The following is a 27,643-nucleotide window of genomic DNA, read 5'->3' as shown; positions in this document are numbered from 1 at the left end:
CACTTGCAACCCCATTGATGGGAAGGTAATGGCGTAGTTAGACTAGTAATCCAAAGGTACAAGCAATGTCATGGGGACCTGGGTTTAAATCTCACCATTGCAGGTGAACTTTGAATTCAACAAAAGTCTGGAATTACATGTCTAATTATCACCATGAAATGACCGTCACAAAAATCCAGCCAGTTACACTAATAGGGAGAGAAACTGCTGTGCCAGCTGGATCTGGCCTACATGTGACAATGTTTACTACCATCAGCAGCAACACGATTGGTTGAGCTGGTCGGGTCCTTAAAGACAGAGCTGCCAGACCGGATCTGTGGCAGATAGTGAGGGAAAATGAGAAAGATAGGAAATAAAATACTTGACCTTAGCCTCACCAATCTGACTGCTGAAGATGCATTTGTCCATGACAATGTGTGTGAGAGTGAACACTAAAGCTAAATCCTTTCCAAAATGAAGTGCCATCTTCATATTGAGAATAAGCTACTTCAGATTGTATGGCACTATAACAGTGCTGAATGGGATAGATTTCAAACAGATCTAGCAACGCATGACTAGGTATTAATCTGGTGCTGTGGGCCAGCAGCAGCAGGATTGTACTCCAACACACCCTGCAAACTCACAGCCTATCATATCTCGCACTCTAACATTACTATTAAGCCAGGGGATCAACCGTAATTAAATGGAGAGTACAAGAGGACATGTCAGAAGTAGCACCAGGCATGCCTAAAAAGGAGCATCAATCTGATGAAGTTATTAAACAGGACTTCTTCCGTGTGAAAACAGTGCAATCAGCAAATGATAGACAAAGATAAGTGATTGTAAAACCAATGGATCAGATCTAAGCTCTGCAGTCCTGCCACATCCAGTTGTGAATGGTGGTGGATAATTAAACAAATTACTGGAGAATGAGGGTCCTCAAATATCCCTATTCTTAGTGACAGGGGGACTCAACACAGAGTGAAAGATAAGGCTAGTTCTATTAGCTGGAAGGCTGGTTTGCAATGTAGATAGATGCCAACAACACTGTCTGAAGCCCATGCTTCTCAATCTTTACCCTTGCCTGAGCTGTGGTGACCTTCAGATTAAACCAACACTAGTTGTCTCTCTCTAAAGCGAGAGTAACCTTATGGGCCTTTGGAACCATGGCAATAAAACATAATTACTACAGTAATAATACTGAAAATTAACGATGTAATTTAAACTCATATTAATGCTCGATTCGACAGATAGGGCTCGTGATTATGCACTGTCCTATCTTAGGCTCACATTACACTACATTAGTGAGATTTCTTTCTGCCTCATGAAATATCACCATACAGTCACTTCCACTGTTTATACAACAAAAACATTGGACAGAATTTTCTATGCCTGTTTGAAATGAGAACATGTTTATGTAGGAAAACACAAATGTTAACATCATAGAATCCCTATAGTGTGGAAGCAGGCCATTCAGTGCATACCAGCCTTCCAAACAGCATCCCATCCAGATCATCCCCCCCACGCCATGCCCATAACCCTGCATCACTCATGACTAACCTACCTAGCCTGTGCATCCCTGGAGACTATGGGCATTTGCACATCTTTGGACTGTGGGAAGAAATGAGAGCACCTGGAGGAAACCGACACAGGCACGGAGTGAACATGTAAACTCCACACAGAGGTGCCTGAGGGTGGAATCAAACTTGGGACTTTGCTAACAAGTTGTTAGAGCCTTTCTAGCAGGTTGGCTTTGTTAATCTTCATGGTCATGAGCCTGTTTTGTGTTCTTCAGCATGTCATGGATCCTCATTATTACCCCAATCTGCTGGAATTACATCCACAGGCACAATCTTCTTTAGTCAAAAACAGCAAACATTTGTTCACAAACCAAGTGATTTCTATATCACAAACAAAGTAACATGTATATCGCAAACAAAGTGACATATATAATCCATACCTTGTCTCATGCCTGGTGAAAAGCTGACAGATGTGCATGCTGTCCCAGTTGTGAGGGAAGCTCAGTGAGCTGATGGTGCATGTGAGTTGCTGAATGCTGTAGCTTTATTTTGTGTCATGTAGGAACACAGGCAGAAGTGAATGAATAGTATCACTTTGAAGGTGCTAGTAGTTCTGTATTGCTAGCTACAATTAATTAACAGGCATTGAATGGATATGAAGAAACTGACGGAGATGATGCAACACCAGTGTGAAAGTTACAAGTATTTTACAAGCTAACTCCCAGAAATGAATGAATACTCAAGTAGATAGTCAAACAGCAGACTGTAGCAAATCATTTATTCTCTTGCAACACTGAATCCAGCTTCATGGAGTTAACCTGCACAGCCGCCTCTATCCAGGATGTCTTTGACAATCAGGATGGTCTCTTGTTGCCATCCACAGGGAAAAGAACATGGCTTCTTTCTTGGGCAGCTTTCAGGAGAACTTTCAGGCGACATTGCTGTAGCATGGTGCCAGTTTTTACCCGGTCTCGGACATCTCCAGGGGTGGGTGAGGCTACTGATCAGAAGTTGACTGATGCTCGGGTTAGAGAGAGTCAAGTGCTCTCTGGGTGCTTTTTAAATATGGAGTCCTGAACTGGAGCTCAGAAGGTCACAATGGGTTTCACGTGATCTTGCCCATAAAACTTGGTGCCATACCTACGCCAGAGTATGTAATGAAATGCAAAAAGAAACACTAAGGGAAAACCCGCTGCTTATACCCTCTTCCACATTCAGTCTCAAAACAATAAAATTCCACCCATCATCTCTGTTAATGAGTTCTAATCATATTCAGTCCACTATAGTCTTCAATATAATATAAAAAGATGCTTTACAGTATATTCAATACAACTTTTTTTAATAAAATCTACAGTGAACATGGTAATGCTCAGAGCAAATGTATCTGCAGAATTCATTTGAAGTAATGAAAAATATGATGGCTTCTTCATTTTAATTGTCTATCCCCTCAAATGCCTTGATTATGTTCAATAATTCTATAATTTAACATAACACATTATGAAATTTTCAATAACCCAAGATGGTTAGGGAACTGGAAATCTGCTGCAATCTTCTCTGTAATAATTCTTTTGAAGTGTCTTAATGAAAAACTGCAGGAAAGATTCAGCAATACAAATATTTCAGAGTGTTCAGTCAATTACTTCCCAGCTCTAAAATCAAAATCAAAATTCAAACTTACATGGAGAATAGCAGTGAGGAAACACACTGCCTTCCATACAGTTTTTGGAGCTCTGTTTAAATATAATCAAAGCATTGACAAGGGAAGTCCATATATTTAGATTGTGAATTAAGTATGCTTGAAATTGATATTTGGTCATTAAACTGAAAACCGCTTCAACTCCAATATTGACATTCTTTACCTCAAAAGATCTATACAGTTCCATCTGGTATAGCTGTCACATGACTCTGAATATTTGCAGTCATCAGATGCCTGCAATGCCCAGGGATTCTTGAATTTCTAAACAGTGCAGAGACTGCATCCAATCTATTGAGTCATAGAGTCATACAGCACAGAAATGAACCCTTTTGTCCAAGCAGTCTATGCCGACCATGATCCCAAACTAAACTAACCCCACTTGCCTGTACTTGGCTCATATTGCTCCAAACATTTCTTATTCACACACTTATTCAAATGTCTTTTAAAATTGGTAAGTGTATCCACATTCACTATTTCTTCTGGATGTTCATTCCACACAGAATCACTGGGTGCAAAAGAAAATTGCCCCCGTGTCTTTTGTAAATCTTTCTCCTCTCACCTTAAAAATATTCCCCCTAGTTTTGAAGTTGCCCTGCCCTAGGTAAAAGACACCTGCCATTCATCCTACCTATACTCCTCATGATCTTATAAATTTCTATAAGGTCACCCCTCAAACTCTTACACTCCAGTGAAACATGTCACAGTCTAAACAGCCTCCCTTTATAACTCAAACCTTCTTTTCCTGGCAACATCCTTGTAAATCTCTTCTGAATCTTTTCCAGCTTAATAATACGCTTCCTATAACAGGACAACCGGAACTGGACACAATACTCCAGAAAAGGCCTCACCAACACCTTGCACAATCTCAACATAACGTTTAATTGCAACACTCAAAGGCTTGAGAAGTGAAGGCAAATATGCTAAATGCCTTCTTAACCAGCCTATCTATACATGATGCAAACTTCAAGAATGATGTACTTGATTCCCTAGGCCTCTCTATTCTACAATACTACCCAACACCCTAGTTTTAATTGTATAAGTCCTGTCCTTGATTGTTTTACCAAAACGCAATACTTTGCATTTATCCAAATTAGTCTCCCATCTGCCACTCTTCAGACCATTGACCCAAGTAATCGATCTCTTTGTAAACTTTGATAACCTTCTTCACTGTCCATTATACCACCAATTTTTGTGTCTCCTGCAAGCTTACTAACCATGCCTTCTATATTCTCATCTAAATCATATATAAATATGACAAACAAAAGTGGACCCAGCACTGAACCCTGTGAACTCCGTTGGCCACAAGGCTCCAGTCTAAAAAACAACCCTCCACCATCATACTCTGTTTCCTGCCATTGAGTTGATTGTATATTCAATTGGCAAGTTATTCCTGAATCTCATATGAAATTTTACTAATTAGTCTACCATGCAGAGCCTTGTCAAAGGCTTTACTGAAGTCCAAATAAATAATATGTACTGCTCTGCCCTCATCAATCTTCTTCATTACTTCCTCAAAAATCCCAGTCAAGTCTGTGAGCATGATTTCCCCCCAACAAAACCATACTGACGATCCATAATCATTCCTTGCTTCTCCAAATGCATGTAAATCCTATCTTTCAAAATCACTTCCAACAACTTACCCACCAATGAAGTCTGACTCATTGGTCTATCGCTCCCAGGCACTCCTTACATCTTTTCTTAAATAAAGGCACAACATTAGGTGTTCTCCAGTCATCTGACACCTTACCTGTAGTTATAGATGATGCAAATATTTCTGCAAAGGGTTCCACAATTTCCTCCCTAACCTCCAACAATGTTCTGGGATACACTAGATCAGGTCGTGGAGATTTATCCACCTCCAGCACTACTTCTTTCGAACTGTGAACTTTTAAAAAAACATCAATGTTTATTTCCCCTGAGTTCACCAGCCTCCAATTCTTTCTCCACAGTAAAAAACTGGTGTGAAATTCATTTAATATCTGTCCTATCTCCTGATGTTCAACATAACAATCTCTCTGATCTTTAAGGGCCCTACTCTCTCTAGCTGCTCTCTTGCTCTTGGTATACTTTTAGGACCTCTTTGGATTATCCTTAAGCTTATTTGCCAAGGTTATCTCATATCTCCTCTGCCTTCCTGATCTCCATCTTAAGAATGTGCCTACATCCTTTATACTATTGAAGAGGTTCATTTGAGTTCTGAGGAAGGTCACTTGACCCAAAACGTTAACTCTGTTTTCTCCTTCATAGATGCTGTCAGACTTGCTGAGATTTTTCAGCAACTTTGGTTTTGTTCCTGATTTACAGATTCAGCAGCTCTTTTGGTTGTCATTTGAACGCAGTTGTCTAAATCAAATGTATGATTCTTTTCAAATTTACCAGACCTCAATATCTTTATTGTCACTGGTTGTTCTCTTCCAGCCTTACCTTTCACTCTGACAGAAACATACTGACTATGAGCTCTTGTTGTAACTCTTTTTAAAGCCTCCCACTTATTAGATGTCCCTATACCTGTGAACAGTTTACTCCACTCAAGTTTTGAACGTTCTTGTCTCATACCATTAAAATTTGCCTTACTCCAATTAAAAACTTTAATTTGTTGCAAGTATAAGGCGTTCCCTGAACAGAAGCCTTTGGCATTCTTCTCAAAAGCACTTCTGAACACTCCTTATGATTTTACATTTCTTTCAGGTGCTTTGAAAGGACTGCAAGAAGCAACTGGTGATATTACAAGATTGTTAGTGGAGAATGAAAAATAAAACAATCAACATACTTAGGCTTCAATTCCGTTTTTGATATTTGATATTGCTATAAATTGATACAGGGTTCAAAAATATGGATTTTCCGAACTCTTCCCTATTCATGAGTATTTCATGAGTATTCATGAAATATCAGGTCTTTATCTATAGACCTCTGCATGAAAAATATCTTGCTCAAACTCCTTGTGCTGCGCCGCTTCTACAGTGAAAGTGTGTTGCTATTGGTAACAACGTTGACAGATTGAAGGTGCTTCAGTAATTGTTCAGCTACTTGCAGTTCCCAGGAATATGACACGAAAGCTGTAAATTATTAAAAATTGCTTTGCATTTGACTCTTCAAAGAGTTTTGACCCTAAAGCAAAAACTGACCTGTGAAGCAGAAGGCAAATGGCTTTAACTTGATCTTAACAACAGAATAAACATTCCTATGTTTCTGAAATGTACACAGTGTTTGCAGAGATTTTCTGATTTTATCATCTGACCTGATTTGAAGTTCAAAAGCTAAAAGAGCTCCTGTCAAGAGCCAAGTTATCCACAGCATTGCTGTATAATTGATAGGAATGTCAAAATGAATGTGTTTGGAGAGTTCAGAATCTGTTGCTTGGTAACCCGTTACAGACCTGAACAACCCATTGGAATGTGCCCAGAATGTCTCATAAAGCATTTTCTTTGATAATGTCATGAGCCTGGTTGCACTAGACTGAAATGAGGTGATCGAAACAGAACTGTTTTACTCACTTGATAATCAATCAGGCTTAATTTTTCTCAATGGCAGCCTCATAACTCGATACGTCTCCAAACCTATGCAAGAAACTTATTGAGCATGTAATTTTCTATCATTCTGAAATTACGTCTGCCTCCATTTGTCTCAACTTTAGGCTGGTCAAGGCTAAACTGCTGTTATTTGCTGAATTTTGAAGAAATGCCCTTGAAAAGTAAACATAATGGAATTGTCATGGTTGTGGCAGATTAGGAATATTGCATTCTGAGTATCTTTACAAAAGTACAAGGGATTCTGTGTAGATGGTGAGAACCTCTACCAACTCACAGCTGAGCTGTCTTTTACCCTCATCAGCAGGGAAACGTTGTCTTGTGGAGAATGTCTAGGATGTTTTCTGTTGTGCTTTAGTAAAATACTATTGCCTGCACATTGAGGTACTGGTCTGAAGTACCTTGGATTGTAGGTGCCTGCACATAAATTGACCTTGAGGCTGTTTGGCCCTTTTCACTAAGTAAGGCCTTTCAATACTAGTTCTGAGGCAGAGTCGCTGGACCCAAAACATTTACTTTGATTTCTCTCCACAGATGATGCCAGACCAACTGAACTTTTCCAGCAATTTCTGTTTTTGTTCCTTTCAATACCTTATTTACTTTAACACTCTGCTATTTAAATCTGTACACAGTGGGTTCACAAAAACCCTACACTAATGGGGTGTGATGGACTTCTCTTTTCTTATGCTTATTTTCAACAGGAGTATTCTGTATAATGTCAATCATGTGGTCCATTCCATCATCATGATTTACATAAATTCATTATGCCACATCTCTCTCAGGGTTCTCTCGAATTGATCTGTGTTATTCCAGTAGCTTACTTTTACTTGATTGTATATACTTTTTTAACAATCATTGTTACCATGACTACTGTCGTTGCCACTATTAGCATTTACTCTCTACCCAAACTTTGAATCACGCAAGTCAAAACCATCTGGAAGTCTGACTAGCCATTCTGATCTGCATCACTTTAGTTTAACCGTAGGGTGATGGTGCTGTTTCTTACCTGGAATCATTTTACCACTCTGTACACTACTTGATGTAGAATAGGCACTGTTATCTCACAACTTGTGATAAATAGACTAGGTCTCACTTCTTCGCTTGATCAAAGCTTGTCCATTCTTCAAAGTATCCCTTCAGGCATTCTGACAACATGACATCTTTAGTTCCCTCTCCCCATCCCCCTCTCTGATGAAGGGTCTAGGCCCGAAACGTCAGCTTTTGTGCTCCTGAGATGCTGCTTGGCCTGCTGTGTTCATCCAGCCTCACATTTTGTTATCTTGACATCTTTAGTTCATCAGTTTCTCTGATGATCATCACGTCTGACTTCCTGTCTCTGACCAGACTTTCTGTCTTGACTTGAAGTTTGACAGAGGTTTCATCTTATGTCCAGAGAAATACTGCCTCTGATGCTCTGTGCTGTGGCTTTCTCTATTGTCTTTCTCTGTTTTACCTCCTCGTCATCTTGAGAGGTAATCTTTTGAATGAAATTGTGTTCTAAAATGAGTCCAGCTATTTTTAACTTCCTCCCAATTAGCTATTCCCCAGTGAGTTATTCAATGGTGTTGCTGTATAACTGAGTGAAGCTAGATCCCAGTCTGAATCTTTAAGCATCAGCGACTTCACAATCATAACTGTTCTTTCTAACTCTCTGTTCCACTGAGGGTGGAATGGGGAGCTTGTCATTCGGTGGGTACTTACCTCCTATAAACTTCATTCATCAATTGAGGTCCATCGGCGGATGTTAATTCCAAGAAACTGTGTATCACAAAGATCCTGCTTAAGTGCTGTGATCACTGAGCCTGTTGTGGTAGAATGAAGTACTGCCACATCAATCAACTTGAATATATTTGACTCAGGCCAAATACATCTTCCGCATAAAATTGAACAAATCCATCGCTAGTTTTTTTTTCCCTTGGCTTTTCCAGAAACCTCAAGGAAGTAATTTGCTCTGTAGGCAATTGGCTGCATATGGCACAGATTTGGCATCACAAAATGTAATCCTCTATCTTTCAAAATGCCTGGCTATCACACTGTTGTCGTCATGCTCTGCACTTTGCGATACCAAATCCTCAGGGATGTTCTGTAGGATTTCTCCTCACATTGCCTTCCTCTGCCACAGTCCCGCAGTTGTCATATCAACTCATAGACCTCACACTGTGACTTCTACATGCAGAAGTCAATGCGTCCATACACCAATCAGTGTGTATGAGACTTTGGAGATAGTATATTGATTCTCAACTTTCGATATTCAGTTTGGCTCTCAATGTTGAAATTAATGCAGAGAATGCTGGAGAAACTCAGTGTGTAGAGAGAGAGAAACGGAGTTTGTGCAAGTCTGGTATGACTCTTCTTCAGACTGAAGTTCCAAAGAAAAGTCATACAGGACATAGAACATTAAATCTGTTGCTCTCTCCACAGAAGATAGCAGACCTGCTGAAATGCTTCAGGATTATCCATGTTTGCGTTGGATTTCCACAATCTGCAGTATTTGGCTTTTAGGTAGAGAATCCCTACAGTGTGGAAATAGGCCAATCAGCCCAATAAGTCCACAGCTAGTCTCCAAAGAGTATCCCATCCAGACTTGCACCCCTCCCCCACCCCTGTACCCCTGCATTTCCCATGGCTAACACATCTAACCTACAAATTATGGGCAATTTAGCACGGCCAATCCACCTAACTTGCACATCTTTGGGCTGTGGGAGGAAAACAGAGCACTTGGCAGAAACCCACAGAGACACAGGAAGAATATGCAAACTAGTGTGGCACTGTGGTTCAGTGGCTAGCCCTACTGCCTCACAGCACCAGGGACCCGGGTTCAATTCCAGCCTCGGGTGACTGTCTGTGTGGGGTTTGCACGTTCTTCCTGTGTCTGTATGGGTTTCCTCCCACAGGCCATGCTAAATTGCCCATAATGTGTAGGTTAGGTGTGTTAGCCACGGGAAATGCAGGGTTACAGGGGTGGGGGAGGGGTGCAAGTCTGGGTTGGATGCTCTACGGAGAGTAGGTGTGGACTTATTGGGCTGAATGGCCTGTTTCTACACTGTATGAATTCTATGATCCACACAGGCACTCATATGAGGGTCCCTGTCACTGTGAGGCAGCAGTGCTAACCACCGAGCCACCGTGCTGCCCCTTTTATTTGATAGTTCTGAATTTTATTTCCTGACACAAGTCATAATCATGCTTTCCACTTTTTTCTTCATCTCTAGTTCCTTTTTCATCCAGGGAGCTCTGGGTTTTTTTTTCCCCACTTTTCCTTTTACAGGGAATATGCCTGAGCCATCTCTTTTTTGTCACTAGCTACAGCTTTTTACACCAACTTTCAGTTCTATTCTGAACTGGTCTGGCTCTATTATTGCCACATTCCCTAATGACAACCAGATAACTGTTGATTGTTGTAAAAACCTATCTGGTTCACTAATTGCCTTTAGGAAAAGAAATCTGCCATCCTTAACTTGTCTGGTCTACATGCGGCTCCAAGCCCACAGCAATGTGGATGACGCTTAACTTCCCACGGGCAATTAGTAACAGTCATTAGATGCCAATCGATCCAGTGATGCTCATATTCCATGAACAATTTTTAAAAACTGTCCTTTGTCCACCAGCCTAAACCATAAAATAGAATGATCTCTGTCCCTTAATGTTCCCCTGCCTCACCTTAAATTTATATACATGCATTGAAGACATTCATAGAGTCCCTACAGTGTGGAAACAGGCCATTCAGCCCAACAAGTCCACATCGCCCCTCCGAACAGCATCCCGCCCAGACCCATTCCCGCTTCTAACCCACTTAACCTAAACATCCGTAAATGGGCAATTTAACATAGCCAATCCACTTAACCTCCAGATCCTTTGGATTGTGGGAAGAAAACGGAGCACCCAGAAGAAACCCATGCAGACCTGGAGAGAATGTGCAAACTCCAAACGGGCAATCACCCAAGGGTGGAATCAAACCCAGGTCCATGGCGCTGTGAGGCACCATTGAGCCACTGGGCCAACTGGGAACCTGTGTTTGAATCCTGCCAAAGCAGATGGTGGATTTTGAATTCAATAATATTCTGGAATTAAACAATCTAATGATGACTGTGAAACCATTGCTGACTGTCAGGAAAAACCCATTTAGTTCACAAATGTCCTTTAAGGGAGGAAATCTGCCATCCTTATCTGGTCAGGCCGACATGTGACTCCAGACCTACAGCAGTGTGGTTGAATCTTAACTGCCCTCTGGGCAATTTGGGATGGACAATAAATGCTAGTCCAGCTAGTGATGCCCACATCCCATGAATGGATTTTAAAAGAATTGTGGAAAATCCTGTGGTGCAGAGAAATTCTCTGTCAGAAGATCAAACTTTTTGGGAAATTCCCATTTCCTTTCTGTGTGGCCCGAGAACACATGTTAGATTGTGCATCGGGTCTCTGCCAGTTAAAGATCAGCAGATCCAGCCTATATTGTAATAAGTAACAATTACAAGGATAATTTGTATGTAAATTGTCATCAATCTCCAAGTATCTGTAGGCTTAAGCGACTAGGTGGCACTATAGCAGTAGTTTTTTTTAATCATACGTTAAAAACAGAAGAGAAACTTGCACCCCAGATTGAAAAACTTAAGGATTTAAGTCTGCAATTATCTCTCACTGTTGACACTGTGATTTTCTTGGTAATTTGTGCTTTTGGCCTGAGCTGGGTTTACTGTTCTTATGTTTTCCCTCTGAATTTTGTTTTAATATTCAGCTGCGACTCTCACCATTTGGCATAGTGTAACACCAACTGCTCCACCACTGGCTGATGTATGACTTGGCCCCCATTCCCTCGCTTTCCAGTGCTGCAATGTTACCTCTTAAAACTAAAACTACCATTCTGCTCTCAAATGAGCTGCCAAGAAAAAATAACACAGCGTTCACACTCTGTTCCCATTCTATGCTTTTTACACCTCAGCAGTGTGACTTCATTAATTGCAACAACTGATCCAAACTCTTCAAAAATAAAATTCTGGCCCTGTTTCTCATGCTTCCTGGCTCCCAGGCTCCCAGCTCTTTAACAATAAAAATGTGGCCCTGTTCCCAGCTGTTTTCCCTGCCAGAAAATGTAATGCCATATAACCGAGGGACATAGCACATCTTCTGACTCATGAGGAGGAGTATGACCGAAGACACACTGATAGTCTTTCCAGTGAGAGAAATAGCATCAGTCAATGGATAATGGGAAGCTCATGCAACACTGCTTGGTTTGTGAAGTTGCCCAAGACTAATTTCTGCTCTGTGGTATCTTCTACTGGGTAAGCAGAAAAAGTTCAGGGTCACTCAATGGTAAACTTTAGAATTCCCATTTCTCAATGTAAAACCTGTCAGGGCTGCATAGTGTTAGTGAAGCATGTTAGAATAATCTGCTCAGTATAGTCACGTGGAATTTAACCAACAGTCTCTGGGGAAATAGGAAGGCAATCGATAATAGGAAAGAATGGACAAATTTGGTGAGTAACAAAAGTGCTCCTTGCTCTATTATGCTGGCAAATTACTTAGTGACAGAAAGATCCATCTTACTGTACAATCCCAGCAATCTTTGTTGTTGTTTCACAAAGAGTTTGGATCTGTCAACGTGGTCATCGGGGTTCCAAATGAAATTTTTTTCAGAACATCTGACATTCAGGGAAGCTTTTCGACAATGGAAAATAAGCCACTGAAAATGAAAAGTATTATGTTTCGGCTTTCAGTAAGTTAATTCACAATACTGAAGTATCTCATCAATCATCTACCCAGAGAAATAGTAGGATTGAATAATAATAAAACTAAAAAATTGAAAGTAGATTCTAATCAATTGAAAAATAAGCCATCCATTTTGCAAACCTGTTTCCATTTAAATTAATTTATTTAATTTGTACAATTTACTGAATGGAGTAGGAGAAGGAAAGGAAGTAGCCACATTTATTTATCATTTTCAAAATTTCGGGAGTTCTAAAGCACTTTGCAGGCAATAAAGCACACTTGAAGAGTAGTCAGTGTTGCAGTTTAGGAAATGCAATAACAAGTTTGTGAACAACAAGTTGTAGAAACATGAATGTGTTCATGCGGTTGATTCAGAAACAAATATTGACCAAGGATACCCCTGGAAAAAATTACCCTATTTGTCTTTGAATAGTGCTATACTGGGGACTTTAAAACAATTACCAAAAAGGGCAGATGTGGCTTTTTGTTTAATGTCCCATCTGAAAGATGATATCTCTGATAATGCAGTACATCCTCGCTCTCAGCCAGCAATCATGTTTGGGACTGAAACCTCAAACATTTGACTCCAAGGTGAGATTGGGTAAACTCAGACATGTCTGTCCTCAAGGAGGCAAACCATTAACATTTTACCCTGTCAGAAACATTTTTTTTAAAAAGATGATGGTTATTGTATATTTGTGCAATATAGTTTTAATCTCACTGCAGTCAAAAGTAACTTCTCCAATTTAACATTTCGTAATCTCAAAGAACTGTTTCAAGTCATCATCACCCCTGCCCCATCTCAGAGAGAAAAGCTAACCCCGAGGAACAGGAATGGTTGTGTTGTTACAGACAAGGAGTAAAGGGTGTTCATTATATTGGGAAGGGCCATTGCTGAGGACATAATCATCAGTGCAACTGGAACAATTGAACATTTGTTCATAGCTCACCCTCATCTCACAATCTTTTCTCATTTATCAGCTGCAGATGGCGTAAATGTCCACCTCAACTATACCCCATCCTCCTCTTCTCACCCCATTTCTTTTTTCTTTCAGATACCCATGACGTGCTACTTGTCCATCAAGTGAATACTAACACACTGATGAGCACCAACATTTGACTTCACACTTGCTGCAGCTAGATAAAAAGCTGTGTGGATGTCATAGGACAACCTGCATGAAATGACACACTGGGTATGAATGACTTACCTCCTGGCAGGGGACAGAGCTAGAGCAGGTACCAGTACCTAGTTGTGCTTGGGTTCTGTTGCACAGGATGCAAATGAACACTTGAGTGACCATCCTACAATTAACTGGCAGCTATCAAGATCAATGTAACCTCACTTATTTTTATTAAGGTCTTCGGTGGCAATTTTAATCCCCATGTCCATGAGTGTAGAGTTTGGAGAAATTCCAAGTTCATAAAGTCATTCTTTAAAAATGGCCACATCCACTGGATTGGTATCGGTTGCTAGGCCGGTAATTATTGTTCATCCCAAATGGCCTTCTGAAGCTGGTAAGCAAACCTTTTGGATCACGACTCCATATAGAACATAGAAAAGTACAGCACAGTCCAGGCCCTTCGGCCCACGATGTCGTGCCATGGAATAATCCTGATCCAAAAATAAAATAACCTAAACTACCCTACATTCCCCTCAATTCACTGCTGTCCATGTGCATGTCCAGCAGTCGCTTAAATGTCACTAATGACTCCGCTTCCATGACTACCACTGGTAAACTGTTCCATGCGCTCACAACTCTCTGGGTGAAGCACCTTCCTCTGACGTCTCCTCTATACCTTCCTCTTAAGACCTTAAAACTATGATCCCTCGTGGCAGTCAATCCTGCTCTGGGGAAAAGTCATATGGTTAGGTACGGTTAGAAACCGAAGTTAGTATGAGTGTATTTGAGAATGCCTGGCTCTGTAAAACCTTTTGTAGGATTTGTGCTGCATGAACGATTTCCCAAAATATAGTTTTCACAAGACCGGAATGGGTGCTATTGATGAACAATTCCAACTGCTTACTGAATGCAGATAGTAGGAACTGTAAATGCTCGAGAATCTGTGATAACAAGGTGTAGAGCTGGATGAACACAGCAGGCCAAGCAGCATCAGAGGAGCAGGAAAGCTGATGTTTCGGGTCTAGACCCTTCTGAAGAAGATTCTTGGCCCAAAACGCCAGCCTTCCTGTTCCTCTGATGCTGCTTGGCCTGCTGTGTTCAACCAGCTCTATGCCTCGTTATCTCTGCTTACTGAATGCAACTGTTTCTTGACTTGGCATGAGGGAAACGTTTACTTACAAATATTAACAATAAATGAAATATTTGTTTTCATAAATCAGTGAGCACAGGTGAAATATTTATTTGCATATATAACTTGTTCATGCAATTTTGTTGCATTGGATGCTTGCTTAGTATCAATGAGAATGTGCTTATTTTCAATTGTGACATAAACAATAGGGTGGTAACATTATTTCTGTCATGATGGCTCCAGATTAATGATTAAGATGGATATTAAGTGAATTGAGATGGCTAGGGATATGTGGGGGATGAATTGGCACAGAGCTGTCAGAGATGTAAGCCATAGGATGACTGGAGCCAAATGGGGAACAGGGGGCCATGGAAATATGGTCATAGATTGGCATATGGATTACGAGAGATGGGTAGATGGACGTCAACTAATGCAGGGCAATGTGGGAACATGGGGTGAGTGTAAATGCATGCTTGAGGGAAGGGCATAGAGTTTGTGGGATTGAGGGGATAAGAGCAGAAGCTTTTGCTTTAATCTTTGTTTGTAGATTTTGCGTACAGCATTAGGCATCCTCAATAGGCTTTCTGCCCAGATTGTCTTCAGAACTTACTGGCTATTGGTGCCTGACTTGCACTCCAGCCCAACCCTTCAAGCTGAAAATTCAGTGGAGGTGGCTACTTTTAGAGAGTGGCTTCACGAAGTTGGTATTTCTCCCAACTCTGCACCCCTGGACAAGGGGATTCAAACTGCCACCAAAGACCCTATTATAAAAAGGAGGTTACATGGCACACAAATGATCATGTCTTCATACTTCAAGGCATTGAATTGTGGAATAAAATGTTTTCCAGTTCAATTAATTACAATTTGTTCAAAGCACTTCAAGATGAATGGGTTCAATTATTCCTTTAAAAATAATAAAGAAACTTGGCTTCAAATTAATTACAAGATGATCAAATTATGTCCCAGTATAAGTTATGAAGCGTATTTTTTGAATATTAGTATACTGTGACTGAAGTGTGTTTGATCTATGTTAACTTGCCAAGATTTCCTTAGCAGCATCTTTTAAATTCAATCGAATGCCATTAACTGCTTGGGATTGCCACCACCTCTGAGTTCACCTCCAAGTCTCTTTGGAAATAGATTAGTGCTAAGTCAAAATCCTGGAATGTCTTACTGAGCAACATTGTGGGGGTTTACAAAACAAACTGCAGCAATTGAAGAATGTGGCTCATCACCACCTTCTAAGAACAATTACAAATCGGCAATAAACACCAGCCTTGACAGTGATGCCTCCAGCCTTTTCATTGCCTTTTTTGTCCCATAAAAGGAAGCACTCAGAATTTTTGTTCCCTGAAGGGGCAGCACAGTAGCTCACTGGTTAGCACTGCTGCCTCACAGCGCTGGGGATGCTGTGATTCCAGCCTTGAGTGACTGTCTCAGTGGAGTTTGCATATTTCCCCTGTCTCTGTGTGGGTATCTGCCAAGCGCTTCAGTTTCTTCCTACAGCCCAAAGATTTGCAGGTTATATGAATTGGCCATGCTAAATTGCCCCATAGTATCCTGTGACTTGTGAGCTAGTTGGATTAGCCATGGAAAATGTATATTATGGTGGGATGGGGTGCTCTTTTGAGAGTCAGTGCAGACTCAATGAACTGAGTGGCCTCTTACTGAACTGTAACAGTTCTCACAATTAAAGGGTCAGCTGGCAAGAGTATATATGGAATGGGTAAGAGAATCATGAGAGCATTTCCATAAGAATTCAATCCAGCAATTAAAGCAAAGGAAGGAGATTTGTTAACCCACAGTCACAAAAGAAGTCAGATCTATTCCAATGGTAACTTTAAGAAAAAGTTTGCACAGGTACAAATCGAAAATATTGGTTATGACAGGAGTTTAATAGCTGCAATTGTACTGAAAGCTTTAGATGCCAAGACTGCAATGCATATTTGATTCATGAAAATTTATGTAGCACTAATTGTTAGAATGTTTTTCTACTTGATATAATCTATTCAGTTGATCAGAATGTACTGAATGTACTCCATTTATATGAAATAAAATAATTTTGTCTGCTTCATATCTTACCACAAATTCCATAATAGTTTGCACTTTAAGGAGATGAAACTCACTGAATGAGATGACATTAAGGTGTTACATGGAGGCAATGAATGAGAACAGATAAATGCTTAAGCTGCAGATTCACGCAAATTGTTTGCTCAATTTTCACTTACGTTGAATTCTCCAAAGGCACTTCCACCTGTTTTGATAGATTTTACATAAACTAACTTGAAATGCCAGCCTACAGTCAAATCTGAAGCTTTGAGTCAAGCTCTCCAGATATTTGTGTGCTTAATTTAGGTTCATTCTCAGGCTGGAGGCATCACTGTCAAGGCTGGCATTTATTGCCGATTTGTAATTATTCTTAGAAGGTGGTGATGAGCCACGTTCTTCAATTGCTGCAGTTTGTTTTGTAAACCCCCACAATGTTGCTCAGTAAGACATTCCAGGATTTTGACTTAGCACTAATCTATTTCCAAAGAGACTTGGAGGTGAACTCAGAGGTGGTGGCAATCCCAAGCAGTTAATGGCATTCGATTGAATTTAAAAGATGCTGCTAAGGAAATCTTGGCAAGTTAACATAGATCAAACACACTTCAGTCACAGTATACTAGTGGTGAGGTGGATGCTTAGGGAGCAGAATGAAGTGTTTGTTGATACTGAGTCCCTTGAATAGTGCAACTGGCTTGTGGGCAGTTTTTCACGATCCAAGTTTTTAATAGAAATTTCCTGTCCTATCCATTTCCAACAGCAGTGGCATTCCACTTGTTGAGTGGGTGACAGCTTTCCCTCAGGCGTCTAATGATGTCAAGACCAGTCACTTTCTCTTTACTTGTGTTTCAGCCTGTGTCTATGTTTGAAGTGAAGTCGTGATGAAGTCTGGAGCCAACTAGTCCTTGCAGAACCAAGATTGAGCATCAGTTACAAGCTTGATAAAATGTTGATGACACCTTCCAGCATTTTGCTGAAAATGAGTGTACAATGGCAAGACAATATAGCCATTTCTTGTCATGACTCGTAGCCATAAGTAGCAAGCAATTAGAAAGGCAAGTGGAATATTGCACTTTATTGCAAGGGGATTAGCATTCAGCCTTAGGGATGTCTTATTGCAGTTATATAGGAACTTGATAAGATTGCACCTAGAGTATTGCGTACAATTTTGGTCTCTTACTTAAGAAATGATATACATGTCACAGAGGGACAGCAACGGCGATTCACTACACTGGTAATAGGCAAGGCAGGACAATCCTATGGGGAGAGATTGATTCACTAGAGTTTAAGAGGATGAGAGGGGATCTAATTGGAACACACAAAATTTGAACAGGGCTGGACAGCTTAGATGCAGGAAGGATGCTTTCCCTTGTTAGGGAGTCTGGAATCAGGGATACAATCTCAGGATATGTGGTAGACCATTTTGGATGAGATGAGAAAATGTTTCTTCACTCAAAGGACAATGTGCCTATGGAATTCTCTACTGCAACAGGCTGTGGAGGCCAAGTCATTGAATACATTCAAGAAGGGGGGAATAAATTTTAGATTTCAAAGGCATCAAGGCTCAAAGGACCAAATCCTGATTCTAGTATCTATGTTTCTATTTCAGGTACAATCAGACATTATTTCATATTATAGCAAGTGAGAATCAAATTGGTTAAAGACTGGCAACAAGTGATGATGGGGCTCCAGGGAAGGTCAGAAGGCCTTCTCAGTACTTCTGCATGATTGAAGATGGTATGTGCTAGGCTCCTCCCTTGTTGAGAATGGGTTTTTCATAGGTTGATGGGCTGCTTAATTGCATATCTCTATTCAGGACTTCATTAGCTCTTTTTATATCATGCTGCTTTTTAGTTTAGTGTGCATTCAATTTTGTGATCTAGCACCACAAATTTGCCAACAGCAGCAAAGCACGTTGCAGTTTCAAACGGTGCAATCCAAATGCACTGTTACATATTCTAGTCTATACTTGTGTAAAAAAAACTTGTCGACATAGTTGGTTTCAAATTGTGGTTTGCCTCGAAGCTCCTTGTTTACATTAGAAGGGCCGGATAAATCCCAGTCATTGCCATTTATATAAATGTAAAGCTGTATTGGAATGTTATTTCCCTTCAAGGTAAATATAAAATGTACTAGAATTATTAAGCAAATATCCTCTACCATATGCCCAAAAGAACAGCTGTTTAACCATTAGGTAAATGAACAAGCAAAGCTAAGGTTTTGGAAAACTGGCAAAAGTCATTAGATGAAACACAAAGCAACTCTGAGATACTTGTAGAAGAGGCTTAATTGGAAGTCTAAGGATAAATTGTTTTGCCACCCACTCAGCAAATGCCATGGCTATGGGATAGGAAATGATTGAACAGGAAATCATATCTCTGTTGTAATTTCTCTATTTGGGTATAATAAGTTATATGCTATAACTAACTGGCAATAATGAGCAGAAAATCTTCAGAAGGAGAAAGCTAAAGATTCATACAGTGCTGGTGAGGTTAATGTTAAAATCAATTGCTTCATAATGGAGCCATAAATGATGTCATCTAGAATACATTTGTTTAATCCTGGTACCCCACACAGGTCTTCATGTAGGTAATCTGCAAAATGCAATACCTTTATCAGTGTTGTACAATTGAAACATATGCCTCAAGCAAGTTTCAAACCTTATTGTATTCAATTTACCATAATTAGTAAAACAATATTGTCTCAAAACTGTGAAAACAAAAACAAGATTAATATTGACAGCTCATTGCAACTCTAGGATTTGTAAATTAGGTTTTGCAAGCGTGTTAATGGATTCAAGATTGTTGATCTGACTTTAATTAAGAAACAATCCTGAGCTGTGTTTGATTGATGCATTTAATATTTACTGAATATTGTTTGCATGGGAGTCAGAATAATAATAACTGCAGGATTGTAATTTTGTTAAAAATAAAAATTACGGTTCTCCTGTTGGCTGTAATATATGTTTCATTGTGTAACAATCCTACTTTATGGATTTAATTACTTTAAATTTTTAGCTTTTTGTAGTCCACAGCTTCATGTTTCTCATCAGGGTTATCTAAATGCTCCGAACTGATAATATTGTATGACTTTTCTTACAAAAACTGAATGTCGGCCACGTTGGAATGCTCATGCAAAATAAATTGCTTTGAATCCAAACTGGGTTCGTTCCTTACAAACAACTTTAAGGTTCATTTGAGACATTTGACTCCAATGGAGCAGCCATTTAACTATGAAAAGTTATGGAACAATTCTATCATAATACTTAGGGCCATCTTTGTTTTAGTATGAAATTTCAAGAAATTCAGCATTCACTAAGAAACATGAGTTTCTGGTAAAAAGAAAACCTAAAATAATCTGCTCAGAGTAATTTCTGCAATAGATTTTGAATGCAAGTATGATCTGAATGAGCGAGCTGCAGTTTTTTTTCTTCTTCATCTCCTAATATTTTCCTGTTCTTTAAGTACCTAACTAGTACATGTAGGATAAATATTATATCCTTTGAAAAATCTACCATTTATGCATTGTAAAGGAATCAGATTGTGGTGCCTACCTAAATCTTCATTTGATACAAAATAGTTTCCCTCAGTTTTTTGCTTTTTTTTTGAAGGGAGTTTGGAGTGAAGTTTCAAGCATCCATTAAGATTTCATCAAAATATCCTTTCTTATTGATGCAACAAGCATTGGCAGAGATTCCAAAAACAGCATTGTTATTAGGCTTGAACTTGTCCTTTTACACGACCTTTGCTGCAAGTATCGTCAATAGGAATCAAAGACAGGAAACTTGCCTAATCGTTCCCTCCCTTAACCTGAGGCTAATAACAGCACTATCCCAGTGGTGCCTGGCTCACTCAGCAGAAATAATTGTTCTCTGGTTCAATTACATTTGGCTTTGTTGATAAATGATCTAGGTAACATATGTAATCCCTCACTTAAAAGTTCTGGTGCTTGGTCATGGCTGTAAAACAATCTATTAGTCACGGAAGTTATGAAGTACCATGTTGTTTGGAAAATCCAGATTGAAATTTTTTAAAAAATTCATTGTGGCCAATTCTTCTTTGAATTATCTTCCCTCATTCCTGAATACATCTCTAGAAAGATTTTCTTTGCATACTGACCATACTGAAATCAAAGGCTGTTGTACAATCTATTGCTCATATTCTCTTTCTGAGCCTTGAAATGCTTTTCATCCAAGACCTTCCATCCACAATCTCCACGCCATTGAAATCCAAGTTTGGTGCCACAGAGCCACTGACCCTTGGTTGTGGTCATCTTCTGCTCTCGATGGTATCTGTTTTGAGTGGCTCAACTTCAGAAATAATGGAAAGTGGCACTCTTTCATTGTAATAAGAAATGCAAATTTGAACTAACTGAACAAGGATTAATGGACTAAATCAAAGGCAATAATTTTATCCAACCAATTAATTTCTCCTTTTTAAAAAATATTCACTTACGGCATTTATTGCCCACCCCAGAAAGCAGTTAAGAGTAAACCACTTTGCTGTGGGTCTGGAGTCACATGCAGGCCATACCAGGTAAGGACGGCAGATTTCCTTCCCTAAAGTGCATAAGTGAACCAGATGCATTTTTCCTGACAATCAACAATAGTTTCATAGTTATCACAGACTCTTAATTCCAGACTTCAAATTGACTTCAAATACTACCAGCTGCTGTGGTATAATTCAAACCTGGGTCCCCAGAATATTTTCTTGCTCTCTAGATTAATAGTCCATTAGCAATACTAGTAGCCCATTACCTCACTTCAGTGCCTCATTTGTGTTCCACAGAAGGGTCACATCAGACTTGAAACAATACCTCTATTTCTCTCTCTCCACAGGTGTTGTAAGACCTGTGGAGTATCTCCAGCTTTTTGTGTTTTACTTTCCTCAGGATGACTAGCTTTTCTTAAATGAAATCTGTTAATATAATTTATCAGTATTCCACCCAACTTGTCAATTTCAAATAGTAACATATCTAATCCAAATAACCAACACCATTTAATTAAAATATCTGACTTAAATAACAGCATTTATGATAACGAATGCAAAAAATCAAATTCAAGTAATAACACTCTTGATCTACCTCAAAATTTTTAAGTTAAAACCTGGAAGGTGATATCACTTCGGTCAATTCATGTACCTGCCATTGGTAAAACAGGAGTATCTTGAGGCTGCATTTAACTTAAATATCTCATGTTAAGCAAAATGTTGATTAGGTTTTAGACCACAACAGCAGTAAATAATACCCCAGAATATTATCACAGAACCAAAAAACATTTGTGATAATTACATTCTGTCTAAATAATTTTTTATTGTATTCAGATGTAGCATTAACTATTCAAATGAGCTTAGTATTGCAAATCGGTGGGAAGTAGACAAGCATCAGAATTCCTTGTCTAGGACGAGCATGATTCAAATCTGATATACATTAATAGATTAGTAATATATTAATAGCAATGCAGTAATATACTGATGGAAACTTCTCACCTTTGGAAGTGAAGCTCGAGAGCCAGAACTCTGTGTCGTCATCGTCAGAACTGTTGTGATGCCCAGCGCTACTCTCGCCGGAGCAGCGTCCATGTTAATCCAGAATGACACCCAGGACAAAATGACAATCAGCAGGCTTGGAATGTACATCTGGATTAAATAATAACCCATCTGTCTTTCCAAAAGGAACTTCACTTCAATGCAGGTAAATCTCCCTGTTAAAAAAAGCGCACAGGATCCTTGAGATAGACTTATTACTCTCCTTCAAAGCTTTAATATATCTGTAGCAGCAGACTATACGTCCTGGTATCCCATCTTACTTATATTTCATTCATGTAGCGTCAAGAGCATTTAGTCGGATTTGGCTTAGTGTGTTTTTTCAAAATACAAATCTCAACTAAAGATAGAAGAAAATGCAAATTTTCTGTCATTAGTAGTAATACATTTGAAGATAAAACAGTAAACTATTGTAATCTCAGCTCATTTCCTTAGTTGCCTGAAGTTCAAAATGCTAACTGCTGAATATGATTTGAAGCTTGAGGCAAATTAAAGATCAGTTAGCTAGTTATCCCCGCATAAACAGGAGACCAGCACTTGGTGCAATCCAAAATAACCACACTAATACATTTTTCTACTCAGCGCATAGACTGCAGTTCTTAATGGTAATGTTTCTGCATGAGTAAGCCAAAAATTATGGGCCAGATTTTCAAAGTGCTTTTGGGAATCTGACACTTGGATGAATAATGCTGCACCTGAACTGCAATGTACTTGTGATGTTATTGTTAAATTCACATAGTCTAACTGGCCAGGAGGCAAACAAAGTGCCCAATTAGTGGTGCCAAGTATCTCCAGGAGGTGGGAGTTTCCTGTCTGGCAACAGTGACAAAAGCATGGTAAGCCAATTTGAGACGTGTCAGTGTCTTCCACAATGGAACTCCTTAGAGGGTCTGGAGAGCAGGCAGTGATGAAAGAGGCAACAATAAATGGGATTAATGTAGAGTGCTGGAGTTGCAAAGAACAAAGGTCAGCTTTAAATAGATGCAGAATAAAATGTTGATAGTGAACCCAACAACAGTGTACTAACATACACCAGACTGTTCAGGTTCATCAAATGAAAGATTCGATACTGTACTTACAAACCCACAGGCCCCTTAGCAAGCTCATTAAAGCACTTCAGAAGATGCGAATTGGCGGTGACCAGATTGAAAACTTAAATCCGTCCCAGAGACATTTCGGTTCTGAGATATCTGTGACTGTAATTTTTAAATCATTGTTTTTATGGTACAGAACTTGAGCTGAAAACAGATGTTGTTTAAAGCTTTTTCCTTATACTCAACAGGACAGATATATGAAATCCATATTTCAAAAGGAACAACAATGTCTATGTACACAGATACTTGAAAGTTGCCACCCAGGTTGACAGGGCTGTTAAGGCAGCACACAGTGTTTTAGCTTTTATTAATAGAGGGATCGAGTTCCGGAACCAAGATGTTATGGTGAAGCTGTACAAAACTCTGGTGCAGCCGCACTTGAAGTATTGTGTACGGTTCTGGTCACCGCATTATAAGAAGGATGTGGAAGCTTTGGAAACGGTGCAGAGGAGATTTACTAGGATGTTGCCTGGTATGGAGGGAAGGTCTTACGAGGAAAGGCTGAGGGACTTGAGGCTGTTTTCATTAGAGAGAAGAAGGTTGAGAGGTGACTTAATTGAAACATATAAAATAATCAGAGGGTTAGATAGGGTGGATAGAGAGAGCCTTTTTCCTAGGATGGTGACGGCGAGCACGAGGGTGCATAGCTTTAAATTGAGGGGTGAAAGATATAGGACAGATGTCAGAGGTAGTTTGTTTACTCAGAGAGTAGTAAGGGAATGGAACGCTTTGCCTGCAATGGTAGTAGATTCGCCAACTTTAGGTACATTTAAGCCGTCATTGAACAAGCATATGGACGTACATGGAATAGTGTAGGTTAGATGGGCTTGAGATCGGTATGACGGGTCGGCACAACATCGAGGGCCGAAGGACCTGTACTGTGCTGTAATGTTCTATGTTCTATGTTCTATGTAACAATTCATTCTGTATGAGCAAAGGTGCTGATTAGTTGAGAAATTAACTCTCATTGGTGAAGGTGCTTCCATGGGGATTGCACTAAGGAAATCGTGGCCCCATTCCCCCTGTATGTTTTATACATAAAAATAAACATCAAACTTGGAATGTTTCTTTTTCCTGTAGCTCCTAAATAGATAAAATCATTGTGAGGCCATAATTTATTTCATCTTAAATTAGTATTAAATTCTTAGTATTTTCGGCATTGTACAGCAAGTATTGTCCATTCATGGAGCCAAATTTAATGTTAGACATTATGTATTGAGCTTTGCAAGAGCAGGTTGGTTAAGTATGATCAATACACGGCCTATTATGCACAGCTGAGGGGATGTGCAGTTTGATAAGCTCTACTAGTCATTGTAACATACAGTCTTCATACCTGGCATCCTATTGTCATTGAAATTCATTCACTGCATTACTGATTCATGTTGTAGACAGAATACAGTTTTTGGTTTGACAGGACCTTTCTCTTGGTTCAGAATATCATTTGTCTTGCTACTGCGCGGTAGCTTCTGCATGAAATGGCTAGCTTCACCTTCTGCTCATTTTTGTAGAGGCAACTTACCCTTCTTGAGGGTAACTTGAGGGAGGCTGGACACCTTTCAAGAATGCAAGTGGTGGCCTTAGTCTCTTTTATAATTTTGCACAATATACAGTGAGAAATGATCTTATCGGAGAAACTAATATCCCACAATATAGCTGTGATTTGCCTTGTTTCAGCGTCAAGCCTGCAGAGTGAACAAAAGGCTGTGCATGATTAGTTAATGCTCTTGGGTAAGTTTTACAATGATCCTGGTAGTTCTAAAATCGATATGTGTTTGTGGTAAGAGACGTTTTGCTAGGTTTCTTAAAGTGACCACACCAATTACCATGATTTTTACAATTAATTATTTACCATAGACCCAGGTTGACTACCAATTGCTGTATTAATATTGTTATAGTGTATGGCATAGAGTGACGCAACTCTTTAAACGTAAGGGTTCTAACAGTTCATTTGGAGAATCGTAATATTTTTGAAGTGTTGCGATACTTAGTGGGTTGTGGAGCCTCTCTGTCTGTGAGTATGGAACAGGAATTTGTTTGTGTGTCTAATCAATGTCAAAGGAAATCTCTGCTGCTGGCCAGCAGTGACCTTTCCAAACTCAAATGACATTGCCGTTCACTTGCTCCTACCAACATTAGCCTCATCATACAAAAATGGGAAAGCTAGCAGTGTACTGATCATTGAATCTCTACAGAGTGGAAAGAAGCCATTTGGCCCAACAAGTCCACACTGACTCTGCAAAGACTCTCCCACCCAGACTCACCCACCCCCCACCCCCATCCTTGTATTTCCCATTGCTAATCCAACTAATTTATACGTCCCTGAACACTATAGGCAATTTAGCATGACCAACCCACCTAACATGTACATCTTTGGACTGTGGGAGGAAACCTGAGCACCCGGAGGAAACCCACGCAGACACAGGGAGAATGTGAAAATCCACACAGACAGTCGGCTAAAATTGAAACTGACTCCTTGGCACTGTGAGGCAGCAGTGCTAACTACTGAGCCACAGTGCCGCCTTGGCATGCTCAGGTTGGATTTTTAAATCTAGTTTTCAATTCTCGAAGTTAATCCCAAAATTGTCATTTTTTAAAAAAAAGATTAAACATATAACTGCATTTTTCTTTCTGCATTCATTTTGGTTGCTGAAGGACCATTCCATTTCTTCAAGTCGTTCCTGTGATATTGCTAAACTCTGCTTCACAAGGAACTTGCAACTAATTCTTTTGGTGCACCATTTTCCCCGAAGCTAGAAAACTTCTCCCATTTTTGATTACAGGTACAAAAGAGCTGGGAGTCAACCGAGTCTCTGGATGACTTCAATCCTCGGGCCTTCTGCCTCAGCTTTGGCATGAATCATGGTCTTCCTCTTGAGGACTGGGTGCCTCCTTTACTCCACCTCCAGGTGCATGACTCTCCCAGGGTCATTACTTTCGATTGCTAGATACTGCCTGTGACTGTTTACTATGTGAGTTATAGGGTACTAACTCAGTGACACAGCATGGTTCATCAAATTAAGCAAAGCCCAAGTCAAACTGAGTCTAATTGCTAAGCAAAACAAAGAATCTGCTCAATTTTCAGTTCCATTATGCTCTACCCACAAGAAGATAATCTTAAATGTTTGGTACCACTTCTTACGAATGACTTAAGATATGCAAGCAAAACATTTAAGAATAAGTTAAATGAGAAACAAGAACTGAACATCTCTCATAAAACATAACTGGTAGAGCTTTGGAATTGTTACCTCTATGGATTTGCTGTTCCCAGTTATTTGCGCTAGTGGTTATGCTCTTTTGTATAAGTTTTCCATGCAGTGGAAGACTATGAATATACACTGATGAGGCCAGTCTTCTCATCTCACAGGGATTATAAAATGTTTACAGCATACAGCAGGGCTTTCACCTCAGTAATCCACACTCTGATTATGCTCCACTCAAGTGGGCTTTCACAATGAGATCCTAATTGGAATCCAGCTTGGATGGTGAGCTATGGGACCATATGAGGAACAAGTTATCCCTGTTGGAGCGAAGTTCACACTGTACCACATTCTTAAGGAGGAAATTGGCCATAGTTTGGTGCTAAATTGTGAATGACACTTCAGAGGACTAGGGGTAGAATCCTGTGATGGTAGTGGTTGTCTCAGTCACTGGTGGGAGAAACATGCAGTCTCTATGTTCAAGCCCTTAACAAGCCAATGATGACGATCTTTTGGGATCCCTGTAGGTCCCACCTCCCACCTGCTGATTCTTGTCACCCAAAGGCCAGCAACTCTTCGGTACTCAGCAGAGCTACCAGAGGGGTCATGGCTACTGCCAGTACTACACTCACCCTAGGTCTCAGGCTGAGAAGGAAGCCAAGCACAAGTCATTGACATCAGGAAAGGACACTGGTGATCAGGGATCATTGGGTGACTGGGATGGTGAGACACGGGGTAGAGAGGGGACGCTTGAGAGGAAAATCAGCAGCAAGGGTATTTCAGTGGGATTCTGTACCTAATGTTGGGTTCCTTGAACACCCAATGAGTGTCTTTGAATGAGAAAACTTCTCAGCCGCACCCTGGCAACTCACAAGGTTACAGACAAGACTTTGTTTGTTGTGCTTCTTATGTGGTGAGCACCGTCCCTGTCCACTGCTGCATTAATACCAGGATAACAGGATGCTGCCCTTTGATAGGTATTAATTGTTCAATTAAGCATCTCAGTTTATTGTGGGGGAAGAGTCAGGGAGGTCTTTCCACCATAGGTGGAGATGGGAAGGTGGCAAATTCCCCATACTGTACCA

At 40.0% G+C, this 27,643-nt stretch overlaps 1 protein-coding gene across 9 annotated transcripts in view; it reads right to left on the bottom strand.

Moving 5' to 3' along the window:
• The window catches only part of glra2 (glycine receptor, alpha 2), a 187,613-nt gene that overhangs the window by 48,908 nt on the left and 111,062 nt on the right, over positions 1 to 27,643 (bottom strand). For all 9 annotated transcript variants that reach the window (XR_007248595.2, XM_048541369.2, XM_048541368.2 and 6 more), the window contains one exon: positions 22,211 to 22,425. Coding sequence is in view for 8 of the 9 variants with exons in the window: in XM_048541369.2 (XP_048397326.2) it covers positions 22,211 to 22,425 (215 nt within the window). In the remaining variant the exon portion in view is untranslated. The remainder of the gene's footprint in view (positions 1 to 22,210; positions 22,426 to 27,643) is intronic.

The sequence above is a fragment of the Stegostoma tigrinum genome, chromosome 12 (assembly GCF_030684315.1).
Source record: "Stegostoma tigrinum isolate sSteTig4 chromosome 12, sSteTig4.hap1, whole genome shotgun sequence".
Classification (NCBI taxonomy): Eukaryota; Metazoa; Chordata; class Chondrichthyes; order Orectolobiformes; family Stegostomatidae; genus Stegostoma; species Stegostoma tigrinum.
The sequence above is the reverse complement of the archived record's forward strand: the minus strand, read 5'-3'. Positions and strand labels throughout refer to the sequence as shown.